At 42.5% G+C, this 27,864-nt stretch overlaps 1 protein-coding gene across 1 annotated transcript; it reads left to right on the top strand.

The window, feature by feature from the left end:
• Positions 1 to 1,460: 1,460 nt before the first annotated feature.
• On the top strand, positions 1,461 to 27,864 carry IFNGR2 (interferon gamma receptor 2). The gene is given in 8 exon segments (XM_067565591.1): positions 1,461 to 2,446; positions 10,794 to 10,920; positions 12,736 to 12,908; positions 16,286 to 16,434; positions 18,279 to 18,435; positions 20,449 to 20,603; positions 26,174 to 26,267; positions 26,270 to 27,864. Coding segments are annotated over 8 exon segments (1,068 nt in total). The 5' UTR covers positions 1,461 to 2,379; the 3' UTR covers positions 26,416 to 27,864.

The raw sequence follows: 27,864 nt of genomic DNA, 5'->3' as shown, positions 1-27,864 counted from the left end.
ATCAAATTCCTAAGCAGTTGCAACTCTTACTGAAGTCATTGTTGCGCTTGCTCATGGTGGTGCTAAATCTGATCCTATATTACTGTTCATTGGGAATTCAGAGCGGACAGGGGAGCATGCAAAACATTTCATGGTACTGCCTGTGTATTTAGGCACAAGACTGTCATTTAATATTAATGTGTGCAGTGCTATTGTAGCCATGCGGGTCCCAGGATATTAGAGACAGGGTGGGTGAGGTAATATCTTTTATTGGACCGACTTCTGTTGGTGAGAGAGACAAGCTTTTGAGTTCACAGAGAGCTCTTCTTCATGTCTGGGAAGTGTACTCAGGCCAGGTCTACTTTACAGACTTATACTATATAACTACGTTTTCAGGGGTATGAAAAATCCACACCCCCTGAGTGACAGAGTTATTCTGATTTAGCCCTCCATGTAGACAATGCTGTGTCGACGGGAGAGCTTTGAGAATCTTTCCTGTCAGCATAATAGCATCTTCACTAAAAGCACAGTGCAGCTGCACCGCTGTACAACTGTAGGTAAAGACAAGCCCTCAGAGTGTCACAGCTAAATACAAGGTGGAACAGATTGTTTAGTATAAGTAATAAATACATATTTCAAGGGAGCAAGGTGAATGGGGAGGGGCCATATAAGTTAATTACCTATAGAAAGATAGACTCATGTCTCAGCAACACCGTATTTTTTCCTCTTAATCAAGCAAGGCTTATTATTCACTATTATTATTATTGGTGTTTATTCTGAAGTGTTATGCCTCTAGTCTATGGATGTATCTATAAACCTGACATTTGCTGTATCAGTGGATTTTATTAAAATTGATGAAGATGCTAGTACATTAAAGGTGCAAAAGACAGATTCCTACCCTGTGAATTATTTTTTGATAACTGTTACTATATTGATAATTGTACACAAATGTATTTGATTTGGGAGGAACTCTGATTTTCAATATTACCCAGGGGTTGTATAAATTTACTAGTGGTGTGTAATCAATAACATCAGTGAATGTGTGTGGTTAGAATATAACCATGTGTTTGCAGTGTACCAGAGACAACTAGTGAAAGCTAAGAGACTTTTAACCACCTGATGCAAGGTTTTCTCACTTAAACCACAAACATATATACAATACTGCACACTCCTCTGTAAGTGTATACCATCTGTGGTCATAACCGTAGCATCAGCATCTTTATTTCTGAAACCAAAGAACAACTGTAGAACTATTAAATAAATACCATTTAGTTGACACTTTTGGCTTCATTTGTACTCCCTCTATTAAATCAGATGCATTTATAGCAGTCCAGACTACTCAAAAGCTTTGTTTTCTGCCAGTTTAAGGGGAAAAAACCTCCCCCTACTTAAGGTGGTCCTGCAATGGGATTTTGTTTTCACACGCTCATACCGTAATTCTCCCTGCTTGGTCTTCACCTGCCAATTAACTTTTCTATAAACTTTTGAGCAAAATTCACTCACTGGTTTTTATTATTTAATAAAAGGAGAGGCAAGGTGGTGTACGGTGCTGGCTGCAGGAGTGGGCCTGAAGAACTGGAGTTTGACTCAACCACTGATGTTGCATAAGGCTGGGCCTAGGCCTATTCAGCGTGAGAGGAATGGTTGAGGAAAGATGAAATCTCAAGCAAGACCAGCAATCCTACGGAGTCCTGCAAGCAAATCACGGGGGGGAGCACCATGAGCTCTTGGTGCGTCTCCTCGCTGGCTCCCTCCGAATTGGGTTTGATCGGCACGGGACCGCTGCAGGTTCCGCTCCGGTTTAGGGAGTGACAATGAGTCGGGTGGCGTGGCCCGGCCCGGCCCGCTAGGGGTGGGTCCGTGGCGTCCTACGCTACTCGGGGCTCGGGCTGCGGCTTCTCTCACCCACATGCCAGTGCGGCGGGACTGGCGGAGCAGAACAACTGCGGCTATCGTGTCGTGCCCAGCCCTGCCCCGGAGTAACAGGGCTGAGGCGGGGCAGGGGGTGGGATATACCGGGCAGGGGCGGAGCAGCCCAGCCTCCTCCCCCGAACTCGCGCTTTGGGGGCGGGTCCGGCCGGGGGTAGCCTTTCGTGTCCCGCTCCCCCTCTCAGCCAGCGCGGGGGGCTTTGCAGACGAGCCGCACCCGAGCCCTGTGGCGGCCGAGGCTCTCCGCTCCCGGGACCCGCGCGGCTCCGTGGGGATAGGCCTAGCCGGTCCCGTCGGGGGCGTTGCAGCCGAGCGTCGCCCAGCCCATACGTGGGCCAGACTTGCTCCGGGAAGAGGCTTGTCCCCCGCCCCGGCACCTCCCGCCCCGAGTCCACGCACAGCCCAGAGAGAGGCCGCAGAGCAGCGGCCCGCCCGCCCGCTGCTTGGGCTCGGAGTCCCCCTGCCTCGGCCATGCCTCCCCCCGCGCTGCTCCTCTGCCTCCAGCTGCTGCTGAGCCTGCCGGAGCCGTCTGCCGCAGGTACAAGTGTCGGCCGTGGGGCCCCGGCCATCGCAACGAGCGGGGCGGGAGGGGACCATGGGGGGGCTTGTCCTGCTGCAGAGACCCGGCTGGGTGGGAAACCCACCAGCCCCTAGTAGCGCTGCGCCTGGGCGGGGGGCTGTGACGTGTACTAGAGGCGTGGGCGTGGGAGCAGCTTGGGAAGGGGTGCGTGGGAAAGTCCCCGGGGACGCGTTTTCCTGCGCAGAGATCCTGACAAGCGCTGGGGGAAGCCAGCGATGTGCTCAGGTGAGCAGAAGTCTCCCTTGATTGCCACTTTGGAGGGAGGCTAGGGGAAGTGTATGCCTTTTTTAATATGGCAGTTTTTACCAGGGTAGGGGACGTGTATGGTGGTGGGGACATCGCTCGCCTTTATTCTTGTTTTCAAGCTTAGTTGCTGCTTTTAAAATGTATTCTTGTCTTTCATATCCCGAACAGGCCATTCTCTCCTCCTCCCGCCCCCCCCGACGCTTGCTGATCTATAACAATGCTAAATTTATATAAGCTGGAATGCACAGTGCTTGTACCTGCAGAATGGTTCATAAATTACAGTTTTGCTGCTTTTAGGCTATGGTAGAGCCAGGTCTTCTGTGGTAAATAGGCCTCTTCCTCTTTCTAAGGTTTTTGTTTGTTTGTTTTAATGGCCAAACTACCTACCTCTGTGGATTTCAACTTGTCTGTAAACATTTTATGAATTGAAGTAAGTCAGTCTTACTTGTGATCTTATGTCCATAGCGATGCTTCCTGATTATCCCAACACCCACGGAAGAAATGCCCTGTTGCAGCTCTTGCCTTGAAGCTGTTCCAGTATCCTGGTGGCTTTGGGCTAGTTAAATTCTGTGCATAAAAAATTGCTATTGAAACTTCGTTACAGTGTTTAAATGTGGATAAATTTTAGTTCTGAGAAAACAGAGTAAAAATGAAATTGGACTTAATGTTTAGGATTGGAAGAATTAGATTTTTCTCAATAAATGTCAAACGTTGATTTCAGCATATACACACAAATTGACAAAAAAAATTCCCTCAATAATAATTGAAGATTACAGATAGGCAAAGTAGGAAAAATGCTGCTTAAGCAATTATTAGTTTGATTTGAGGATCATAGAATCAAAGAATATTAGAGTTGGAAGGGATCTCAGGAGGTCATCTAGTCCAACCCTCTGCTCAAAGCAGGACTAACCTCAGCTATGTCATCCCAGCCAGGGATTTGTCAAGCCTCAGCTTAAAAACCTCTAAAGATGGAGATTCCACCACCTCCCTAGGTAACCCATTCCAGTGCTTCACCACCCTCCTAGTGAAAAACTTTTTCCTAATGTCCAACCTAGACCTCCCCAACTGCAACTTGAGACTGTTGCTCCTTGTTCTGTCATCTGCCACCACGGAGAACAGCCTAGCCCCATCCTCCCTGGAACCCTCTTTCAGGTAGTTAAAGGCTGCTATCAAATCCACCCTCGTTCTTCTCTTTTGCAGATTAAACAAGCCCAGTTTCCTTAGCCTTTCCTCATAAGTCCTGTGCTCCAAGCCCCCTAATCATTTTTGTTGCCCTCTGCTGTACTCTCTCCAACTTGTCTACATCCTTTTTGTAGTGGGGGGCCCAAAACTGGACACAATACTGCAAATGCGGCCTCACCAATGCCGAATAGAGGGGAATAATCACGTCCCGTGACCTGCTGGCAATGCTCCTCCTAATGCAGCCCAATATGCTATTAGCCTTCTTGACAACCAGGGCACACTGCTGACTCATATCCAGCTTTTTATCCACGGTTACCCCCAGGTCCTTTTCTGCAGAGCTGCTGCCTAGCTCGTTGGTCCCCAGTCTATAGCTGTGCATGGGATTCTTCCTTCCTAAGTGAAGGATTCTGCACTTTTCTTTGTTGAACCTCATTAGATTTCTTTTGGCCCAATCCTCCAGTTTGTTTAGGTCACTCTGTATCCTATTCCTACCTTCCAGGGTATCTACCACTCCCCCCAGCTTAGTGTCGTCCGCAAACTTGCTGAGGGTACAATCGACCCCATCTTCCAGATCATTAATGTTACTTTAGTAACAGTCCAGGAAAAAAAATAGAATGTGCATTTCACACTCTTGGCATTCTGAATCAGCCCATATCTTGTAGAACTAGTTACATCATATGATCGGATAAGTGATTAGCAGATTATACAAGATACTCTGCCATGTGCATCATACTAGGAGTGAGCCCTAGCTGTTCAAGTATTCAGAATTTTAGAATATTCAAGATTAGCTTGCTCTTTATATTTAAGCAAAGGATTCTCAGCAACCTAAGAAATATACACTGACTAACAAATGTAACTGTGCTATGAACACCATTTAAAACATACTTTTTATTGGTCTTATGACAGCCAGCCCTGCCACGGATGACAAGTTCATATTGTGCATGATTCCCCAGAGTATGCTATGCTGGTGTCAGTTTTTCCCTTGTATTGCCCAGCTTAGCAAGTTTAAAAAGACGACATTGCAAAACCAGGCAATGTAGTACAATTCTATACATACCAGAGGCTCTGTAGGCAAGTTTTGTAGTTAATGTCACCAGGAATAATGTACCTTGAGGTATTGCAGTGAGACTGGACACTAAGGGATTATTATTATTATTTATTTTAAAGAATGGTTTCTGAAGCTAATATGCTAAATGTTCCTGACTAATGGGAGCATTTGGCATATTACACAAAGTTATTGGAACTTTGTTAAAACTGGATGGGAATTGTTCTACAATATGTCTTGTACAGGTTGTAGCATACTTCTCAGTATCTTCAAAGTGCTTTGGAAAAATGCTAATTATTAGCAAACCTAGTAGGCTTTTTCTCTCTCAATAATTTTCCCTTAGTCCTTTGACTTGTTTTGTTAATATCTGGTTTTGATGTTCTTAAGCAGCATTTCTGGTTCTCAGTGCCAAAACAGCAATAAACTACCCAGAGGAAAAAAGATCACTTTTTTCATACATAGAAAGCACTGTATAAGGCCTAACTTTATATGCAGGGGCTAGGCTCAGCATGGGCTCTGTAATATATCCGGGTTTATATCTATTTTAATAATAAGAAAAATCATATGAACTTGAATGAAAAATGGATGTTTAAAAAAAAAATCACAACACTTTCATAACACAAGGCTGCCTGTGCTGTCTTAACTTTCCCTAGCTTAACTTGCCCATATTCGGTTTTCTGTCTAAAGGATGATCTATACTGAAAACTTACATCATCTTAGCTGCGTCGCACAGGGGTCTGAAAAATCACCACCCTTGAGAAACATAGTTAAATTGACCGTACCCCAGTGTAGACAGCACTGGGGCAGGTCTACATTTAAAATGCTGCAGTAGCACTGCTGTAGTGCCTCAGTGAAGACACTACTTATGCTGACCGAGGGCTTCTCCTGTTGGTGTAGGTACTCTGCCTGCCGGAGAGGAGGTAGTTATGTTGACAGGAGAATTCTCCTGTTGACCTAGCGCTGTCTACACCAGGGGATCGGTTGGTTTAACTGCGTCACTCAGGAGTGTGGGTGTTTCACATCCCTGATGACATAGTTATGCCGACTTAATTTCTTAGTATAGACTTGGCCTAGGAATTCTTCTATCAACCTAGCTACCGCTGCTTGGGGAGGTAGGTGAACTATAGTAACAAGAGAACTCCTCCAATAGCTGCAGTGAGTGTCTACACCGAAGCTGCAGCTGTGCAACTGTGCTGCTGTAACGTTTGAAGTGTAGACAAAGCCTAAGTGACTCTGTAAATGTGAGAGTAATAATTTACATATTATTTCTTTATCCCAAAAGATCCCAAATTGATTTTCAAATTTTGATGAGCTCCCTCTGGAGTCGCTTTGAGAATGGGACCCAACATGTATTTTACTACATGTGGCAACACAACAAGAGTTGAGAACAGGAAGTGAATAATAAAATATCTGATTGGAACTTTAGAAGACGTGTACATAGACACAACATAATTAACTTATGGGAACTGGCCTGATACATGACTGCATAAAACCCAGTGTGGGATTTTCAATACTTGGATAGTTATTTTGGTTTAAAACACATACATCCTCACAAAAATAACGCTCTTTAGTACATTGTCATTAGAAGGATTATGACGAGATTACCCAAAATAAAGCAAACTATTTCCCCTGGGTCAATATAAAATATGTATTGAAAACCAGTTTTTTAAATAAAATAGAAATTAACACAGTTCTGAAATTGTCAAATATATATTAAGCATATTCGCCCACAAACATGATTAAAGAATTAGAAAACATGACTTCTACTGACAGACTCAGGGAGCTCAGTCTGTATAGCTTAACAAAGAGAAGATGAAGGGGTGACTTGATTACAGCCTAGAAACACTGACATGGGGAACAAATATTTAATAACAGGTTCTTCAATCCAGCAGAGAAAGGTATAACAGAGTGCAACGTCTGGAAGTTGAAGCTAGACAAATTCAGACTGGAAATAAGGTGGAAATTTTTGACAGTGAGGGTAATTAACCATTAAACAATTTACCAAGGGTTGTGGTGGCTTCTCCATCACTGACTATTTTTCAGTGACATTGGATATTTTTCTAAAAGCTATGCTCTGGAAATTATTTTTGGGAAGTTCTGTGGCCTGTTGTACAGGAGGTCAAACTAAATCAGTGGTTCTCAAAGTGGAGGGTGGCCCCCCGGGGGGGGTGTGATATGGATCATGGGGGGGCGCAGAGCAGGGGACAGCCGGTCCAGCTCCATGCTCCCCAGAGATGGAAGCAGCCGCCGCCCACCTCCTGCAGCAGCCACCTGCTGCTGCTGGGCATGCTCCCTGCGCTGTTGCACCGCGGTACTCACTGCTCCCCGCGTTGCTGCTGCCCCGCTTTCCGCACTGTAGGCCCTGTTTTTTCCTGAAAGGGGAAGGTTTGAGGGAAGAGGGGGGGTGTGATTGTTAGGGCCTACAGCCCAGGAAGACCCCCTGTTTTTTTCTGAAAGGTCCCCCCATCTTTTAGAAGGGGGAAGAGGGACGCGATTGTTATACAAAAGTCAGCAGGGGAGCTCCATTTTAAAAGTTTGAGAACCACTGAATTAGATGATCACAATGGTCCTTTCTGGCCTTGGAATCTATGAATAAGTGTATGGATATTTGATATTTTGACATTCAAATGAGACAACTACATTTAAAAAACATAAAAGTTATTGCATATGCTGTGAGTTGGGCACCCAGAAAATGAAAAACAACAATTAGTGACCACCTGTGAAAAGTTTAGATTAAGTGACTTGCCCAGCATCACTCAGGAGGAACTCCGTGGCAGAGGCAGGGATAGAATCCAGTTTTCCAGAGCACCAGTCAATTGCCTTAACCATGAAACTGCCCTTTCTCTTCCTGCAATCCCCTGCCTCATTTACCACACACCTTTCAACTTCTGCAACAAGTGAGGCAGAGGTCCTACAGATAACAGCTACCTTCACTACACAACCCTGATTCATCTGCAAAGCATGTCCATCCCGTGCACTGAATGCGGGTGATCTGCCTGATGCATGGGCACTGAATGAGACAGGGTCCTTTGGAAAAAATAGAACGTGATCATATAATTAAATACTGTATTGTAAACGCACAAGGGGGTTGAATAAAGGTTGCACAAGGAACTTTACTTCTGCCATTTCCTAACTTTGAATGCTTGAGTTTGCAACCTTAATGTTCTTTTAATAGTGGGGAGGTGGTGGTTTTTCTTTCGTGTAATGTCCTAGTTTTAAAAAAAAAAAAACAGATTCCGTCATATTGACATTCACATGGGTCATCAGCATGGCTAGAATCCTGTAGATCTACCACACACACCTCTGTCACTTGAGCTAACAGAGTACTTTAATGAGCAATAGTCTGTTGTCAGCCTCTATGTGGATTAGCCCTAGAGGGGAATGAGTCACCCACTTTGCCAGGGGTTTCAGAGCTATTTGCTCACAGATGGGGAATGATGAGACTCAGGAATCTTGGATTCCATTCCAGGCTGCAGAGAGGAGTATTATCTAGTGGTCACAGACCCATGTGCCTGTTCTCCTTCCACTCTGTAGTCCTATTTCTCCTCCAGCCCAGTTCCACTCTTTGTCTATCCAGTCCCAGTCTTTGTAATCAGCCAGTCCTAGTTTCTTGCTCTGTGCTCCCCCAGTTACTCTCTTTCTTTGATCTGTCCCTCACCAGTTTTCCTGCTCAGCCTCTTTCAGTGTCCCCTTAGCTCCCAATCCCAATTTCTTTCGTCTTCCCCCCTCCTTCCAGTCTTCAGTCCCAGTGTCTCCCTGCCCCCTAGTCTCAGTCGCTCCTGCACCAGACTCCTTGTCTCAATCTACTCTCCCCCACCCCCAATCTGATTTATCCCCTGTGCATTTGAATCAGGCGTCTTCCCCTTCTGTGTAGCCTAGGTGCCAGCAGGAGGGTCACCAATAGCACAATCTCCCTTCTCTCAATCTGATGCCTGGCCCCACCCCACTAGCTGAGGGATGCAGAATGCTCAGTGTGAACAGCATCTATGGATAGCTCCAGAACCCTAAAAAGTCGCTGCTGAACATGTGGGAAACTGAGGTGGTTCAAAGTGTTGTATCTGGCTACATTTGGGCATTTTTTAAAATGGTAATAGCAAAAGGCCAAATTTCAAGTCTCTGCTCCAAAACACAGAGGTGCTAAAGCTTCTCAGGGAAATGGCTGCAAGATTTTTTTTTTAACACCGGCAAAACACTTGTTTTTGAAAACAGCTGAACCATTTTGCCTGAAACTTTCCAAAAAAATTCAGCCTGACGCAGACACCCCGTGGAAAATTTCAGCCCAAACCAGGAAAGTTTGATGAAGTTATAAATAACTGGTTCCAGGTTCAATAACTGGAAGTGTTGGGTAACCTCACAGTATTCTTATCAGCAAGTTAAAGAAGTGTGGGTTGGAAGAATGGACTATAAAATGGATTGAGGACTGGCTAGAGCATAGGGCTCAATGGCTCCATGTCTAGCTGGCAACCGGTCACAAGCGGAGTGCCCCAGGGGTCGGTCCTGGGGCCAGTTTTGTTCAACATCTTCATTAATGATCTGGAAGGTGGGGTAGATTGCACCCTCAACAAGTTTGCAGATGACACTAAGCTGGGGGGAGTGGTAGATACCCTGGAAGGTAGGGATAGGATACAGAAGGACCTAAACAAACTGGAGGATTGGGCCAAAAGAAATCTAATGAGGTTCAACAAAGAAAAGTGCAGAATCCTCCACTTAGGAAGGAAGAATCCCATGCACAGCTATAGACTGGGGACCGACGAGCTAGGCAGCAGTTCTGCAGAAAAGGACCTGGGGGTAACAGTGGATAAGAAGCTGGATATGAGCCAGCAGTGTGCCCTGGTTGCCAAGAAGGCTAATAGCATATTGGGCTACATTAGTAGGAGCATTGCCAGCAGATCGCGGGAAGTGATTATTCCCCTCTATTCGGCATTGGTGAGGCCGCATTTGCAGTATTGTGTCCAGTTTTGGGCCCCCCACTACAAAAATGTTGTGGAGAAGTTGGAGAGAGTCCAGCGGAGGGCAACAAAAATGATTAGGGGGCTGGAGCACAAGATGTATGAGGAGAGGCTGAGGGAACTAGGCTTGCTTAGCCTGCAGAAGAGAAGAATGAGGGGGATTTGATAGCAGCCTTTAACTACCTGAAAGGGGGTTTCAGGGAGGATGGAGCTAGGCTGTTCTCAGTGGTGGCAGACGACAGAACAAGGAGCAACAGTCTCAAGTTGCAGTTGGGGAGGTCTAGGTTGGACATTAGGAAAAAGTTTTTCACTAGGAGGGTGGTGAAGCACTGGAATGGGTTACCTAGGGAGGTGGTGGAATCTCCATCTTTAAAGGTTTTTAAGCTGTGGCTTGCCAAATCCCTGGCTGTGATGATTTAGCTGAGGTTAGTCCTGCTTTGAGCAGGGGGTTGGACTAGATACCTCCTGAGGTCCCTTCCAACTCTGATTCTATGAATAACAGCGCGGTGCTGTCAGCATCACCTATCATAAAAATAGTGATTTAATTTTTTTCCCTATAGTTTCCTCTCCCAAAGCCTTTCTTTAGGATACTGGATTTAACTGCAAACTGTAGCTTGTATCTAGTATTAGGCAATAGTACAGCAAACATTAATAATAATGGGTAATAGAGATGTAAGGGCATTGATGTCTACTACACTTGGAAATGGGGTCGGGGGAGGTCTCTTGTTCCACAGTATTTGGGAGGCAGGGGCAAGTTTGCGACAAAGCTGTATACATATGTGGCCATGAATTTTGGAACCTAGGAAAGGCGATTTCAAATCTGTAGTTACTGTGTATTTGAAAGTTCTATTTGCTGTTTTTCACGTTTCTCTCTCTGTTTTAGAATCTCCACTCCAGTTACCAGCACCACAGAATGTGACAATTTACTCATATAATTTTCAGAATTTATTGAGATGGGCTCCTGTGGAAGAGGACAGTGGCTTAGTGTTATACACAGTCCAATATAAAACGTAAGTAAATAGTTGCAATATACTAAATTGGTTTCATTCTAATAGAAAAGTATAAGCTTTTATGTGGAAAATGAGGTTTTTCATAGAAAGGTTTTCAGGTACATGTGAAAACAATAGGGAAAGCAAAGTTCTCGGCCTGCATTATTTCCATTAAACCAGGAAAAAAATGAAGTCCTTCCCTTTTCCCATTTTTTTTCACTCTTGTTCTAAACCAGCTTTGTCAATATTCTTCTTGACTCCCATGATTATTTGTACTTGGGATGTTCTTATTTTAAACATCAGTGTAAGCGCAGTGTTTGACCTTATCCATATTGCCGACACAAATTTCTTGTACTAGTTTAAACCTGGAGCTCAGTCATAAAAGCCTGAAAGCACACCCATCCGGGTAGCAAAAGGATGATGCAGCAGCCAGGAACAATTGCATTGTCCCATGTATAGTTTATTCCTGGGGGAATTCCGCACCACTGCTCATGCACAGAATTCTTTGCTTCCATGCAGAAAAATGACAAAGGGAAGCTGCAAGAGCAATCATGCACCCCTTCCCAGTAGCACAGACAAGTCATTTGGGCTCCTGGAGCAGCCAGCAGAGAGGTGAATCACTGCATTGGGACAGGGTTGGGGAGGCCCTGGCCAGTGGCTCCTAACCTGTGCTGGGCTCAGTTGCTAGTTCTGGTTGGGCTTGAGGTGGAAGAGGACAAGACTTCCTCTTTCCCTGCAAGGAGTGGCTGGAGCTGAGTCAGACTCATCCCCAGAAACCTCCCCCAGCTTCAGGAAGCTTCCCCTCCCCTGCCCCCATCACTCCTCAGCTGTGGGAGGAGAAGTCACTGTAAGTGAGCTGCTTCTCCCATCCGCCCAACCCCCATGCATCCAGATCCCCCCCCACCCCCTACACACACAACCCCCTGCACCTGGACCCCCACCCTGCTGGGCCCTAACCAGCTGCTCCCAATCCCCCCCCACACACACACACACCCAAGCCCCCCCTGTTGTGCCCCAACCACCTTCACCTGGGCCCCCTTGCAGAATCCCATTCCCCCAGCATCTGGAACCCCTGCACCGAGCCCCTGTGCATCCAGATGCTGCCCAAACCCAGACCCACCACTGAGCTGCCTACTCCCAGATTGCCTCACACAGAGCCCTCACACCTGGATCCCCTCACACTAAGCCCCGCCACATTTGGATCCTGCCAAGCTAAGCCTGCCTTCCCCACACCTGGATTTGGGACCAGAGCTGGGTGGGTGTGTGAGACTCTGTCTGTCTCACTTGCTATCTTGGTGCACCTGATGCAGAGGGGCAGGGCCCTGGAGTGTTTCTGGGGCACACCCAGTTCTTGTGCTGGTTAGGATCAGGTGCAGCCTCCGCACAGAGTCCATGTCCTGGGGGGGGGCAGGAGGGAGACTGGTGGCCTGTGCTCCCCATTACCAGGCTGGAGCCTCCATGTTTATTTATTGACAAATAAAATATGCAGAATTTTAAAATATTGTGCACAGAATTTTTAATTTTTTGGTGCAGAATTCCCTCAGGCGTAATAGCTGAAGGCATTCAGCCTCTGGGCTTACAGAATGTCCCCTACCTTCCTTATTACATTTTTAATTGGCTACATTTTGAAAAGAGTTTCAGGTGCTTTGAGAGAAGGCAGTTGTATGGTGGCACAGTAAAGCTGCTTGAAAGTTGTACTGTTGTATCAAAAGTTGATTCCTTAGAAACTGGCTAAGTGTGAAGAATGACATTTCTGAGAGAGTTTTCTATCAGTTGTGCTAGATAGAGCAGCAAGGTGATTCCACTGACTTATTCTTTCTTCATTTGATATTGCAGATTGGGCTATCCCCAGTGGGAAGAAATTAACTGCATAAACATTACAAAGACTGAATGCAATTTCACTATTCCAGATACTGAAAGCTGGACAATTATTTTACGTGTTAGGGCTCAGCTAGGACAAGTGAAATCTGACTGGGTGGAAACAAATAGCTTTGTAGCGGACAAAAACAGTAAGTCTTTTATGATCTCAGCCTCTCACCACCTTACAGAAAATACTGCTGATTATTGTTATTACATTGTCTTAGTTTTCTTCACTTTGTGTTGTATACAAAAGATGTCAACAGACAGGTGACGGGACTTGCTGTGTTAGGAATCTGTTTTTAAAATATGTTTCAGTTTATATTGCTATGCTAGTGGTATGGATATAGAGAACTAGTAGAAACTGGTGTCTATCAACTTTTCTGTAATGGTGTTAAAACAAGTTTCTCATCTACACTTAACAGCTGCACTTTTTTCAGCACCAGTTGATGAGGGGGGAATTTGTTGATGACAACAAATTTTCCTGAGTGAACAGACCCCAGGAGATCATTAACTTAACTTTTTTTTTATTTTCCTGTAGATTTGCCTGTCTTTTCCACTCACCTAATTTTGTGATAACTTCTAAACACATTTTTGCACCAAACAGATATAATTTCAAACATACCCTACATTATGTCCTAGTTCTGTAGTATAAAGAGGTCAGGGATATCCAGGAAGTACTAATACAGTATAACAGGAAGTACTAATAAACTCCCGTTTATCCAAAATCCTATTATCTGAATCTCCACATTATCCTAATTCCTTCCTTGTCCTCCAGCATGAGATCTGTGCCCTCTGCAGTGTGTATCTCATGCTGGGGGACAAGGAAGAGGTTCAGATAATAGACCAGAGACTCCCGGTCAGGGCTGCGAGGATGAAGACAAGCCCACTACTGGCAGTGAGGGACCTGCTGCTGAATGGCAGTGCAGGGGGAGCCTCTGCGGTTCTGCTGTCTCAGCCGCGCTCGCTCACTCCCTCCTTCCCATGGCAGCGGGACTGCAAAGGGCTCTCTGTGTGGCCAGTGACACCAGTCCCTGCAGGCCCAGCTTGTGGGAAGGAGCTGAGGTCCTGGCGGGACAGAGCAGAGACCAGCCAGGACTATGAAGAGGAGGAGGAGCTCCTGGCTGTGGGGAAGATCACTCTACTGCTGAATGGCTCCTGCCCTCTCAATTATCCAAACTCAAGTTTATCCGAATAAAATCCATGTCCCCTGTGCTATTCAGCTAATGGGGAGTATACCGCACTGACATAATAGGGGTTAATTTGGTGGCTGCATGAATACATTCAATGCTATCATTTAGACATATCCACCAGTCCCCTTGTTATGGTTGGTTTTTGGGCTAGGAGGAGATTCAGTTGTGGGCTTCCTTTGTTCAAAAGTTAAGTCTGAAATAATGTTTAGAGAAGAAGAGATTAATTCATCATTCTCTCTATTTCCCAACCTGAGGAATGGGCCCTCTGGGAGAAGACGTCCGGCTAGCTCAAAGGGAGTGCAAAGCAAAGGAGAGTGTCAATGGGAGTGGGAAAGAAAACTGTATGATTCCACATCTACCCCATTCCCCCGTGTATCCACTGCTCTGCGTAGTTTCAAGTGGCTCTTCGAAATCCTTCTCATGTGGCACCTCATGTAGCCCATCCTAAAAAATCAATTCCTATCAACTCAGATGTTAGCCTTGTAGCTTGTGCTGCTGATTTGAAAGCCATATGGATCACACCCCAGAGCATGGTTAATACCCTGAGGAGTGAAAAGGAGAATGTGCAGAGGGAGAGTTACCTGCCAAGGGAAATTTAAAAACAAAATGCACAGAAGAGAGAGAACACATTGAAGGAGAGACAGCAGTTGCAACTGTACTAGGTCATGATGTAAGAAGACAGTAAAAAGTTTATGATCCAATGTATTAACTAGAGGGCCAACTTTCCCCAAAATAATTGTGAGCAGAGCAGAACCATTTGAATGAAGCAGGGTAAAGTTTTATTATTTTGTCTGTATTACCATATATGGATGACATTGCAACAAAATTAATGTAAACATCTGCCATTTTAAGTGAAAATAATAAGCAGAGGTTACAGGAAATGATCAGTTTTCCCTCGTGTAAGCTAGGGCTGCCTGACTTTTTTTCTTTTAACATTTGTTTTTTATATATTTGTAATATGACAGTGTATAAAGAACCCTGTTGTATCAGGCACTGTAATACAAATCAGTTAAAAGTAAGGGGCAACTCCTCTTTTTTCTTTATGCCATACTATAACAATATTTAGGGATGAACTGACTGGTAGTCTTGTATCTATACTGGAAGTATGTTTTAGCAGTTCACTTCCAAACTTTGGTGACCAACAAAATGTTCAATGGGAAAATTAAAATATAACATGAAGAGAAGAGCTGCTGCTTTTCCTCTTCTTTATGCTTTGGCTACACTGGGAGTTTGTCCCACTCCCAGACATTGGAGACTAGTCACTGACATAGTTGGAGCAGTGCAAACTCCTCGTGTAGGCAGGCATAGCTGCTCTTCGCACTGGTGTGGCCTATCCTTGCTTGAAATAAAGGTAACCGGCTGTAGTGCAAACAGCAGCTTTGCCTGCCTACACCATGGCTGGTACCAGTGTAGCTATACCTGTGGCTAAATCCAGGGCAAATCCCCAGCTGTAGAGAAGGCCTACTAATCACTTCTCCTTGCTGCATCAGTCTTTTCATTTTTCTTCCTCTAGAATCTTCGCTTTCTTTTTCTCTTGGCAACTGCAGCATGTAACAGTAGTGCCATGTTGGCACACAGGAGCACTTTACAGGTGCAGCTAGCTGTGAAGTAAAACTGACTGGGGTTAGAACATGCTCATCGATTTGATTGTGCAGCCTACTCCAGGTGTAGAGTGGCTTTTGGCATGAGACACAGTACTCTGGAATTGATTGCCTGGTCAAGGAGGGTGTGAGAGAGACTAGCTATCAGAAATAATAATAATACTTAGCACATATATGGTGTGTGTGTATTTGTAGATGTCAGTGCTTTGCAAATGCTGCTAAACTTCATTAGGGATGAAACTGAGGGATAGGGTGAAATGATTTGCCCAAAACTACACAGCCAGAAATAAAACCCACATCTTCTGACTCTTGAGTCTAGTGCCCTATCTGTTGGAATAGACAAGGCTTCTTTTCTGGGAAGCTCAGAACACACAGCTGATCTAGCATTTTGAAGGAAACATTTCAATCAGATTTATGTCAACTAGACAATGCAAAAGTCAGAGTGAACTGCAAATAGATACTGCTACTGCTTGATAATTTTTTAAGATAAAGTAGACAGGAAATTGTTCTTTCTATCATTTACATTCACATAAAAGCCAAATAAAAAAAACATTTAGTGCTGTGAATCTTTTTGAAATAATTAGAGTATTTGAATGTGGTATCTCTTTCAGATACCTTGCTGTTGTATTCATTAGTTTCTTGTTATGTATCAAATCAAAACTAGTAAGAGATGTGCTTGCTCATTTTTTAAAAATTCCAGATGTTCACCTATTTTTTTTCTTTGTTCACTTTCAGCTATTATAGGGCCTCCTGTAGAAATAAACGTGACTTCAGCACCTGATTCACTTATGCTTACCTTCCAGCCCCCTTTCAAGAAAGATACAAGTAAATTCCCTTTAGTGTATTGTGTGACCTACTGGGAGAAATTGACAAATAAACAACATGTAAGAACTCTTCTTATCTCTCACCTTCCTTTGGCTAAATGGTGGAAGGAAATGGAGGGCAAAGTTGTTGTAATGACTTTTTTTCCAGCAGAAAAGAAACGTGTTAGCCAATTGAAGGGAAGTTAATTTAATCGAGGCTCAAATATCTTGTGTGTTATGAATTGACTGGGGGCTAAAGTTTTCCAAAGTACCTAAGTGACTTTTGAAAATGGGATTCTGAAGTCACTTAGGTGCTTTTGAAAATTTTACCCAGGGCCACTAAGATTTTTTTCTCTCTATCTCGAGCCTTGTTTGCACTGGGAATTTCATTAGGGCACAACTACTCCTGTAACTGGCTGCCAGTTGCTGTAGAAAAGTCCAAAACTGCTATAAGACCTGATTTGTGCAGTTTCAAGAAAGGTGAGTTGTGCCAGTTCAAATCATAGCTTAAAGAGGTTTTGCAAACATGGTGTACACAGCAAGTCACTAGTGTAGTTAGACTTTTGCCTAGGCCACCAGTGGCTATAAGCTAGACAGATTCCTAATCTAGACAAGCTGGCTGTGGGGTGAATAAACTGCCCACAAGTGAGGAGTTTTTGTTTTAAAGATGGAGAGAGACCAATTTTTTTCTTTTAAGAAATTGTTTGCCTCTGGCTTTCAAACTCTCTCACCCTTTTCATTTCCATTAAGCTTAGCTGAGCTTTTTAGAAGATGACAGTGTCAAGGTTAATGCTTCTCCCTCCTCTCCCAGAAAAACTGAGTTTTCAGACACACTTTTAACATAGCCACCTCCTCCTCGTCCTCTAGCTGAGAGACAGAGGAGACAGAACTCAGACCATCGTGTCATTGCTTTTAACTTTATTAAAAACCAAGCTCTTAACTGAGCTGCCCACCACTGAAAAAGGCAAACTGCTAGCTTTGTTAGGACTGTGGAACATAAAAATGCAGTTTGCATTGCCCTCCAGTTCTCCCTGCTAGCTCCATTCTTAAGTAGGCAAAGAGATAAATTAGTGAAAGTCATGATCTTCACAGGGCAGAACTTCCATCTAATCCAGTTCTTGCTGTCTGGTGCCAGTGTCAAGAGTGGAGGGTTGATGCAAAACATGCACCCTCACATACATGCTTCTGTCTGTAATCCGAGATAACATAATGGTCTTGTGCATCCAAGCCTAGAAGCTGGTATTTTAAAGTGGCAGATTTGATTTTGAGGATATATTTCTTTTGTTTTTTCCAACCCCTGCCCCCTCTGCCGAATCACCTTTGCTGCAGGAATTTGCACAGAAATACTGCAGACATTCAGAGGTTCTAAGGGTGTTTCAAATATAGTAAAATTTTACATTAACCTGCGTGTATTCACAAAATAAACAATTGTGTCCCTGGTAGTTGGGGAGTGTGAATAGCCAGATTTTGTTTAATTGAAGCAGAATGCCTCTATTTCAGCGTTTCTCAATTAAATTTCCCCGCGGAACCCTTTAGGCTCCATGGGGAAATTACACTCGATACCCTCCGCCAAAAAATCCGGGACATCTTCCCTTTTTCGGCGGCACGGAGAACAGCTGCTCTCAGCGGCGCAATGTCACTTTCTCGCAGAACCCTATCAGTGTTCCTGCGGAAACACCAATTGAGAAACAGTGCTCTATTTAGTAAAATTTGCATTTAAAATGCACTACAATAAGAAGTTCATACCATTACACTGCTTCTCCTCTGACATACTGTATAAATATTAGTTATGAAAAATATTGTGATGCTTTTGAATGGAAACTTGTAATTTCATGTTGATTGTATTGAAGAAAACTCATAATAGAAATGTTTTATAATAATATTACTTTGCACTAACATAGAACTTCACTTTTTTTTTTAAACAGGAACCAAAATGCACCAGAAGTATCCACATCAAACTTCCAAATCTAACACAATTGACAATGTATTGTTTTCAAATAAAAACAGAACTTTTGAGACCGAAAATATCGAACAACATTGGACAATTAAGCAACACCGATTGTCACAGAACTACAGCTACTGGTATAAATCTTACTTCATGAACAACTGTTTTATCTCCGGTGGGATGAAATTGGTATAAAACTTGAGTCTTAAATAGCTGGCTGCCTTGATTTACTGTATCACACAACCAGTACCTGTCTTCAGTTCTAAAGGGGCACTTTTTTAAGTAGTTCAAGAACATATTCTCATTCATTTTTGCATAATGAGTTTTTCAGCAGCTCAATAAATGAGAGAGTAAGCCAGTGTGTGTGCGTCCCTTTTCCCAACCCCCTACATAGATGTTTTTGCTGACTGGACTATTTTGGATAAGTGTGTTTCTTCTTATTAAAGAAGGTACAAATAGAAATATATTTTGGTCTTTTAAGGGAAAATGACTTACTGGTAATTTCTCTTCTCACCGTTGGTCAAATTTGTTTGAGGGGAAAATGATGGTACCCTCCAAAACTCACCATGTCCCTCTATGCCCTATCCCATTCACCTGGTTGCTTACTCTGCCATTTGTGTAGAGAACAGTGGGAGAAAGAGAAATTGGAGGGGAGGGGTGAGACAAGATTGGGGAAAGCAAGGACAGTTCAGAAAGCAGTAAAGTTTGGCCCCATCTATACTGTTGGCCATAGTGCTAAAATCTGGTTTGTCTATATCTAAGCTTACATCTGGTTTTTAAACTCTGTTGTAAGGCCTCTGTAGATTTTAGCCTCCTCGTCTACTCCAAATCATCAAGGGTTCAGTGCTGCAAGGTGCTGAGCACTCTCGCACTGATCCAGAAAAGCACTGAAAAATGTTCTTAACTTTAAGCATGTGAGTAGTCCCAGTGGCATGCGCATATGCTTAAAGTTAAAAACCTATTTTAAGAGCTTTGCTAGATTGGGACAGAGTGCTCAGCACCTTGCAGGATCATGCCCTAAAGCGGCACCTTCTTTGGGCTTGTTCACACTGACCGCGCGATTCGGCGGCAGTCGACAGGAGTTACGCAGAGTAGTTTGCGTAACTGACGTCGACTGCTCAGCTTCCCTTCTGCACGCTGTTTACACTGCGCTGAGCTGACGGGAACAGTGTTCCCATCGACTACGCACTACTTGAGGGGGTGGACTTACTCAGTCAACTTCCTGATCGATTGAGCAGTCAGTATAGACCTGCTCAATCGATCCTGAAAGATCGATCTGGCGGCGGCCGATTTTGCTGCTGTCAGTGTAAACGTAACCTTTAACACACTTGGGTAGGGAGGGGAGAGAAAAAGGAATATGTGAGCATGGTGTCTATACTGCCTTCTCACACCTAGAGGTGGTTCCTCCAGGTTAGAGTTGAGACATATTAGCAGGGTAGGGTGGATGAGGTGTGCATTGTGCTGTGCAGAGAAATAAGAGTTAAGCCTCTGGGTGTGCCATTCTGGTACCTCACACTGAATTGTTGTTTAACAGAATAATGCAAATGATCAATTATCAATATTAATATTTCTTCTGCTTAGTGGGGTTTGGATCTCATCCTGTGAATTTCTATATTGTTTGGCGTAAAATAGCAGTGTTAATTTTAAACAAAATTCTGAGAAGTATGAGACATAGCATGATGTACTTGCCATTGATGTGTTTCCCCCCCTACTCTTCCAAACAATTTTTGATGAAATACATGTTTCCTACAGCTTTTTTACTCCCATATTAAAGCTGGAGAGTAACATTTTATCTTGTTTTTTGTTAGTGTCATTTACTGTTGTGTCTAAGCCTTAATTCTAGGAAAAGAGTTACATGTGCTTTAAATTCATTTTTACCATCTCTGGCAGAAGCTACACGCGACATATACGTTATGCAGTTCTGCTGCAATGTACAATAGGCGAAGCTTCTGTATCATTGTGTTAAACAAAGGAAGTCTGTAAAAGTCCCTTGCTTATTACAATGATGCAATTTAAATTGCTATCCAAGACCATTGATTCATTTTCACATTAAAAAATTGACTTGTTGATAAACTTGACACCAGTGGAGCAAAAAGAAAAAGCTATTGATATACACATTACATAGTGATACTATTTTTTTTTCTTTTCAGCTGCGACCCGAGCTGGATTTATTGTACTAAAATTTGTTGGAGCCACAGCTGTAGTGATCTTAGCAATTGTCGGTTTCCTTTTTATTAAAAAATTTCATAAAGCGATTAAATATTGGTTTCAACCTCCTTTTAAACTCCCACTGCATATTGAAGAGGTATGTGGTTTTTTTTTTTTGTCTTTTTGTTTAACAAAAGAGGTAGTGCTGTGATTGGAATAAACTGATTAGGTTAGTTGATGTGAAATAGAAGCCACAAAATATTAGTCTTGCCTTTCTGAGCTTACACCCAAACTCTGTAAATGCAGTGTAGCTCATTATATTTTATATGTAGTGTGGCTATAATGTTACTTCAGTTTATGCCATTTTACTTAGCCAGGAATCTCTTGCTCACTCTGTACTTAAGTACAGATATTGTGGTGGTTCTTTGTGTAAACTGTCATAATATGAAAAAGGGAGACTCAAATTTTTGTTGTACTGAGGCACTTTATTTTTATATATACATTATTGATTAATCAGGGTTGAAGCAGACCAATTGTTCACTGCAGCACTGAGACCGAATTGCAGGTGGTGCAGTACTAGTCGTTTTGTTGAGGGTTAAATATCAGACTTTTTACAGATCAGGTATGGAGTTACAGTTGAGCACAAACTATTTTAAGAGTGGAGACCAAATATCAAAATCTCTGAGGGCTGGGGAGATGAAAGATATTTGGGTTTTTTTGATGGTTTCTTGCAATTCACAGATGAATGATGAGATGCATGTGACGTTTTTTTCCTGGCAGCTTATGCATCTCTGTACTTAAAGAACATTTCAGGCCTGTTCAGCTTCCTCTTTTTAAATCTTCAACAAGACATTTTTTTCCCACTGATCAAAAAAGTTAGTAAAGTACATTTCTTTGGTCATGTGTTTAACATTTCTACTATCAAAATAATCCTTTGAGCTAGGGTGGTTTTGTGATTAAGGATCTGGACAGTATTTGGCAGATCTGGGTTCAGTTTCTAAAGGTATGTCTACACTGATGGTGGCAAAGTCGCGGTCAGTGAAGACCCGCTCAATTGATCCAGAAGTCGACGCTGGTAAACCATCCCCTCAAGTGGCATAGCGCTGCGTTGACGGGAACACAGTTCCCGTTGGTGCGGTGCAGTGAAGGTGCCGTGCAAAAGGGAAGCACAGCAGTCGACGGGAGTTACGTAAGCTACTCTGCGTAGCTTGCGTGAGTCCCTTCAACTGCCACCGAATTGCCCAGTAAATGTAGACCAGGGCTAAATCTGCTATAGATTTCCTGCGTGATCTTTGGCAAATCACTTAATCTGTCTGTGCCTTATCTGTAAAATGATGATTTCCCACCTCACAAGGCTTTTGTGATGATAAGCTTAATAATTTTATGCAGTTAAATATTATGTGGGGGGGGGCACATAAATACCTAAATATGTTCAATTTTTAAAAATATACAGTACGTTCTGGGAAAGGAGTGTAAGAGTTCATCTATTTTCTAATGCTTATTGTCCATCAGAGCTTATAACCCTCTGTTGGTTGGAGATCATTAGGATTTCAACTGAAGAGTAAGCAGCAGAAATCAGGTGAATGCTTCAGCAGCTGTGAATCTGTGTTCAGGCAAACAACACCTGATGATACACATACACAGCAGAATTGGTTCTAAATGTAATATTGATTTCCTATGAGGGGTCAACAGGCCTAGTGCTTTTCCTCCTCTTACAGCTATGGATATGTGAAAGGATTGTCATTAGAACAAGTTACTGAAGTTACTATATGGCAGTGGCTTCTGTTTCATATATATTTTGTTAGCTTTTTAGAAAGTCACTCAGTTCCTCCTTTAGAAGAAATTAAAAGGTTTCAACATCTGAGTTACAGGAAGCAGATTTTATATTGTTCCACTCCTTATATTAGCAAAAAAAAATCACACTGATTATTTCTTGAACTCATTACAATGTACTTATTCGATTTTCCTGTGTTTAAAATCTACTTGTAAAAATAATTTGCATCAGATTAATGCCAGAAGTTGTGATAAAATTATTTAATTGCTTCTTGTCCCTGCCCTGTCACCTGTATCTGTAATTAAAATTACAGTATTAATATAGGAGCCAACTAAAATGCTATGCCATGTTGTAGTTTATAACATTAGGAAAGTTACTAGCTTCTGGGCTTCCTTACTAGCCCTGGAATAACTCCTCAACAATAAAAATGTTGTAGTCAGCTGTGTGAGAGGCTGAACATCCTCTGTTCCCACTAAAATGTATTCAGAGACAAGATTCGATTTCTTAGGAAAAAAAGACCTTTCTCAGATCTAAGAATTTTTCCTTGTTTCCCTTGAATAAAAATCCACACTTTCTAGTACTAGGTTTTTTATAATTTGAAATGCAAAATATAAATTAGAGGAATATTATTCCATTAGAGTTTGCAGGTAAATATGGGAAGGTGGAGATCTAATCCAACTCGCACTGTGCTGAAAACCTACTCTGTGTTCTCATTTGCCCTATCAATATTTCAGACATCTTTCTCAGGAGCCACTCAGTTGTTTAGGCCCATTTGTGTTGTGGAGTTTTGCTTGTTTGTGTATTTTAGGCCTTTTCTCTGGTGGGGTGATAGTGAGATATGTGTTTAGTTTGTCCTGGGAAAATCTATTTAAAGCTGACATTCATCATTACATTGTGTAGGCTGTGGTTCTACTTATGTACAGGCGTTCATAAGGTCTGGTTGTAGTTTTATAAATTCAAAACTCCATGAGTTGTCGTCATACAGTGATATCAAATAGGTGTGTAAGAAAAAAAAAATCATGGCAACCTAGTGTTTGTCCAATATTAATCAATGTAAAGTGCATGAAACTTTTGTTTGCTCCATATAGGCTCTCCAGACATGAATTTCTGGTGGCAGGCATACAGCCTGGTGGCAATTATATAGTGTTTTATACTGTGTGTAAAATATAGTAGGTATATTACAGCTCAGCTCCTGTATTTGATCACCCAGTCTTACATTTGAGGGATCAGCCAATTTGAACACACAACTGTGAAATTAGATAAGCCTAGCTAATAGAAAGCTGTGATTAATCACCACATAATGTGCTCTATTGACTTGCACTATATGTTGATTTTTGCAAGATTAATGAAAAGAATATTTATGAAGATTTAGTTGCTGAATTAGTTCAAGTTTCCAACTTACAGCTGTTAACACTTGAATTTTGTTACATTCAGGTGTGTTGGTGATGTCAGAGCTCTGTTTGTAGGTGACAGGCTGTTAAATTGTGTGGTGTGTGTTGCTTTTAAAAGATAGTTGGGGTAGGTCATGTTTGAAAGATAAGTGTTTCTAAGATGAGAAATTAAACTGGTTTTCAAAACGTTAATGCTGTGGATTGATGAAACTGGCTGTCATAATGGAACTTTTTAAACCAATTGGAACACCGTGTTTTGCTGAAAACTGATGTAACAGTCAAGTCTGAGCTAATGAGGTTAGGAAAAAAACATGCTAGTTTGCTGTACTGTTGGTTTAAATACCTATTTGACCTTTGATTTGTTAGTTTTATTTTAAAAAGCTCTTTGCATTTATTCCAACGTTACACTAGTACTGTTTCTATAAAAATGAGTCACAGGTTGTACTTCTGAGCATCAGTGCACGAGTCTGATTATACTGTGTACGTGTGATTATTACTTTTCCTGGCAGCTGCCTCAAGTTCTGTGAGATGGATGCATTTTTTTAAGACTATTTATTGCTAGTAGCTCTGGGTTTTTGTAATGTGACCTCTGAATAGAACCAGCTTTTAAGATCACCCTCTCCAAATTATGACAGTAAAAATTGCTCCACATAGACTGTAAACACATTTCACTATTGTACTGTATGTTAACTATGTAGGTAGAGCAGAAGGAAGTTAGGATTCTTCTACATTAAAGTGATATTTTAACATGGAAAAATTCCTACTCTGTGTAGATAAACTGGTAAGAAACCATAGAATGCTCCAGATGCCTATGTGGCTAAATTTATAAAGTAGTTAGAGGCTGGAAAATCCCTATAGAATTTACTTTCATTTTGCCTTGCCAAGTTTTGTCAACTGGTATCAACAGATGATATGAAATAAAATGGAAATTCCCCAGTTCAGTATGAAATGAAAGATGATGCAGGTTTTTCTGCAGTCCTCCAGTAAGCAACAGAATCCCAGTCAACTTAACAGAAAAGTACATTGGGACATTTGTGGTCATTTAAAAATAATTAATTATATATCAGATAACTTCTCAGAGTTATTCCTGTCATCAAAAGTAGGAATGATTCTAACATGAAAATACTTCAAGGCCAAAACCTGAATTCAAGCAAAATTCTCAGTGACTTCAATGGAAAGTCAGTGACTGAAGACTGCAGGATTTGCTCTTTAGTTTGTGGGAATTTGTTTGCATAGAAAAATCTACATTACAAGAAACATTAATAATATTGCAAAGTCAAGCACTCAGAATTTGGGAACTGCCAGAATTAAGGTTGCCTGTGTAACCTTAATTCAACCCCCAAGTATATGTGCATTCTGAGGATACAGTCTTTACATGATGAAATATGATTTTTCCCACAGAATCTCTCATTCAGTGAGTGGGTTAAGTGTTTCTTTTCATATCCCTCATTCTGTCTGGGGCCTCAGGCTTCATTTACCGCACACCATTCAAACCCTGCTTTCCCCATATCATCTTTAGTGCTTCACAAACTTTAATGAATTTATCTTCACAACACTCCTGATGAGTGGGTAATATCCCAATTTTCCAGCTGGAGAGCTGAGGCACAGAGAGAATAAGGCCAAAATTATCAGGTGGCCACTAATTTTGGGTGCCAACTGAAGGGCCTCTGTTGGCCAGCCATTCGAAGAGGATGAGCCACACATTTTGCCAGTGGGTTTCACAGAGATTTTCTTACAGCAGGGGAAAATAGACATTTGGTTTGATTCCCTATTCTGTAGTCTAGTGGTTAGACCCTTCTTCCCCTATAGCTTCAGCATACCTGCCATTCCCTGTCTCCAGCTCCCTCTCCCCGTTCCTCATCCATCTGCATTCCAGTTTTTGCTTCCTCCTTCTCCATGCTGCCTAGATGTCAGCAGGAAAGCCACTGAGACACAACATCCTTGGTGTTCAGTGCCACAGCAACAGCTAGGAGAAGCAATTTCTGAGAAAGTCCTCCTGAGCCCCTGCAGCCCTTTGGATGGAACTTGCTGTGAGCAGATGAAATTGTCAGAGAATGTAGCTGCCAGATTCTAACAAGCCTCTACTGAGTACGCGCAAACAGATTTTTTAGAGGTTTATAACTTGGCCAAGTTTGGGTGAATTTTCCTGGGAATTGCAAAAGGCACATCCCTGGCACCAAGGCCACTCCTCCCTTTAGGCCAAATTTCAGGTCCCTACTCCAAAGCACGGAGGGGCAAGAGTGTCTCAACAGAATAGTTGCAAGAATTTTTTTTAACATGTGCAAAACATAATTCCCATAATCTCCTTCTTGGAAATGGCTGAACTTTTATTTGCAGCGTCTCCCCAAAAATCAGCCTGATGCTAACACAACTAAAGTTTGGCAAAATTATAAACAACTGAAAATAGGGTCTTACAGTGGAGAAATGTTGGGTAACCTTAATGAGTGGCACTATCAGCTCCACATATAATTACACCATGAGTGTACAGCATGAGATTGGTCTGTTACAGCATTTGTTCTGCAGAGTGAATTATAACCAATTATTGTTTTTTGCTTTTTCCAGTATTTAAAGGATCCTGGAATGCCTGTTTTAGAAGAGTGGCAGAATAATTGTGCTGAAGAAGATCACTGGGACTCCTTGTCAGTTGTTTCCAATGCAAAGGAAGCCAAGCAGTAGTAAGGAACAATGTTCATTCAAACAACAGATCCACTGAAAGCCAAAAAAACTTAATTACATTGTGGAAGAAGCACCTGTACCCAGTGTACACAAGGGTTACCACCAGTGGCATTGCCTTGATGCTATAGACAGATGATAGACAAAGCGTCACTGTCGACAAATCAAGTGATGGGAGTCGCGACTACCTGAGAACGTGTAAACTTGAGTGGGTTTTTTAATGGTTTCTATTGCAATTCACCATATGAAGCGCCTTCTCCAGGAGCGACTTTTTAAAAAATAGGTTTGAATGTGAACTGGAAATGAACACTAAATGATCAGGGAAAGGACAACTACATGATGATTGGAGTAAAATGGCTGCACTTGAACATCTTTGCTGAAATGACTGCACTGTTACAATAACTGTTGTTAAATTTGTCTAGATTATAACACATCTTATAGAACTTTAGCACTTTAGGGTAGGATATGATGCTAGAAAGAGGATTGTTCGGTGAGTAGATTATCGCACCATGAATGATTATTGATCTTGGCTTTTGTTCTGCTGCCTCAGTAAAGTCTGTCCCTTAACACACAGTAAGGCTTGGTCTACACTTACCCGGTGATTCGGCAGCAGTCAACAAGTTACACAAGCTACGCAGAGTTGACTGCTGTGCTTCTCTTCTGCACACTGTCTTCACTGCACTGCGCCACTTGAGGGGGTGGATTAACAGCGTCAACTTCTGGATCGAGTGAGCGGGTCTTCATTGACCGCTCAATTGATCCAGATAAGTCGATCTGATGGCAGCGACTTTGCCGCTGTCAGTGTGGATGTACCCTATGTTAGCACTGAGAAAATGGTATTTAAAACGTCACGTGAAAAATTACTCTGAGCATGGTACACTGTGATGGAAATTGCATGTTTTCTGGTGTCCATTTCAAATCCCCCCCCCCTTTTTTTTTAAAAAGAACAAAAAAAGTTTTTCCAGTAAAAGAAGAGAGATTTATATAAGCTGAAGAGAAACCAGCACTTAATTCACCCCAATTAGGGAATCATCATGGAAGGAGTGCTTACAGGGGCAGACAGGTTGCATCACTTCTCCCCTAGCCTTCTGATGCTTGCACAAGAATGGCATTAATTTCTTCTACAACTGCAGTGTGGAGACTCTCTCTCTCTAGGCATCACATCCTTTAACGTGACATGAAATTCTAAAGCTTATATCAGAGACTAATATCTAATAGGCTTAACTACATGGAGAACTTGTCCAAAAGTCATTCACTTGAATTTGTCAGTTTTAGAAGCACATGAACCAAACCTTCCTGTGTAGGCAAGAGTGCAAGATGTATTCAACGTAGGGTTTACCCACATTAGTGGATGCTAAGAGCAAAGCCATGGTTCCCTTACCTACCCAAGCAAGTTCTGACTGTTCGTGAAGCCATGCCCCTGGATGAGGGTGTGGAGTGTGGTTGTTTGGGAGATGGAGCATCAGAAAACTCTTTACATCACTTTATTTGTATACATGAAAAATTTGCTGTTAAAAATGCGACCGTTTGTATTGGAATATTATTTGTATTGACTATTAATAAAAATAATGTTAAGTATG

This window comes from Emydura macquarii, unplaced genomic scaffold (genome assembly GCF_026122565.2).
Source record: "Emydura macquarii macquarii isolate MOO-44397 ecotype Brisbane River unplaced genomic scaffold, CSIRO-AGI_Emac_v2 contig_2681, whole genome shotgun sequence".
Lineage (NCBI taxonomy): Eukaryota > Metazoa > Chordata > Testudines > Chelidae > Emydura > Emydura macquarii.
This window is presented reverse-complemented; position numbering and strand designations above follow the sequence as displayed.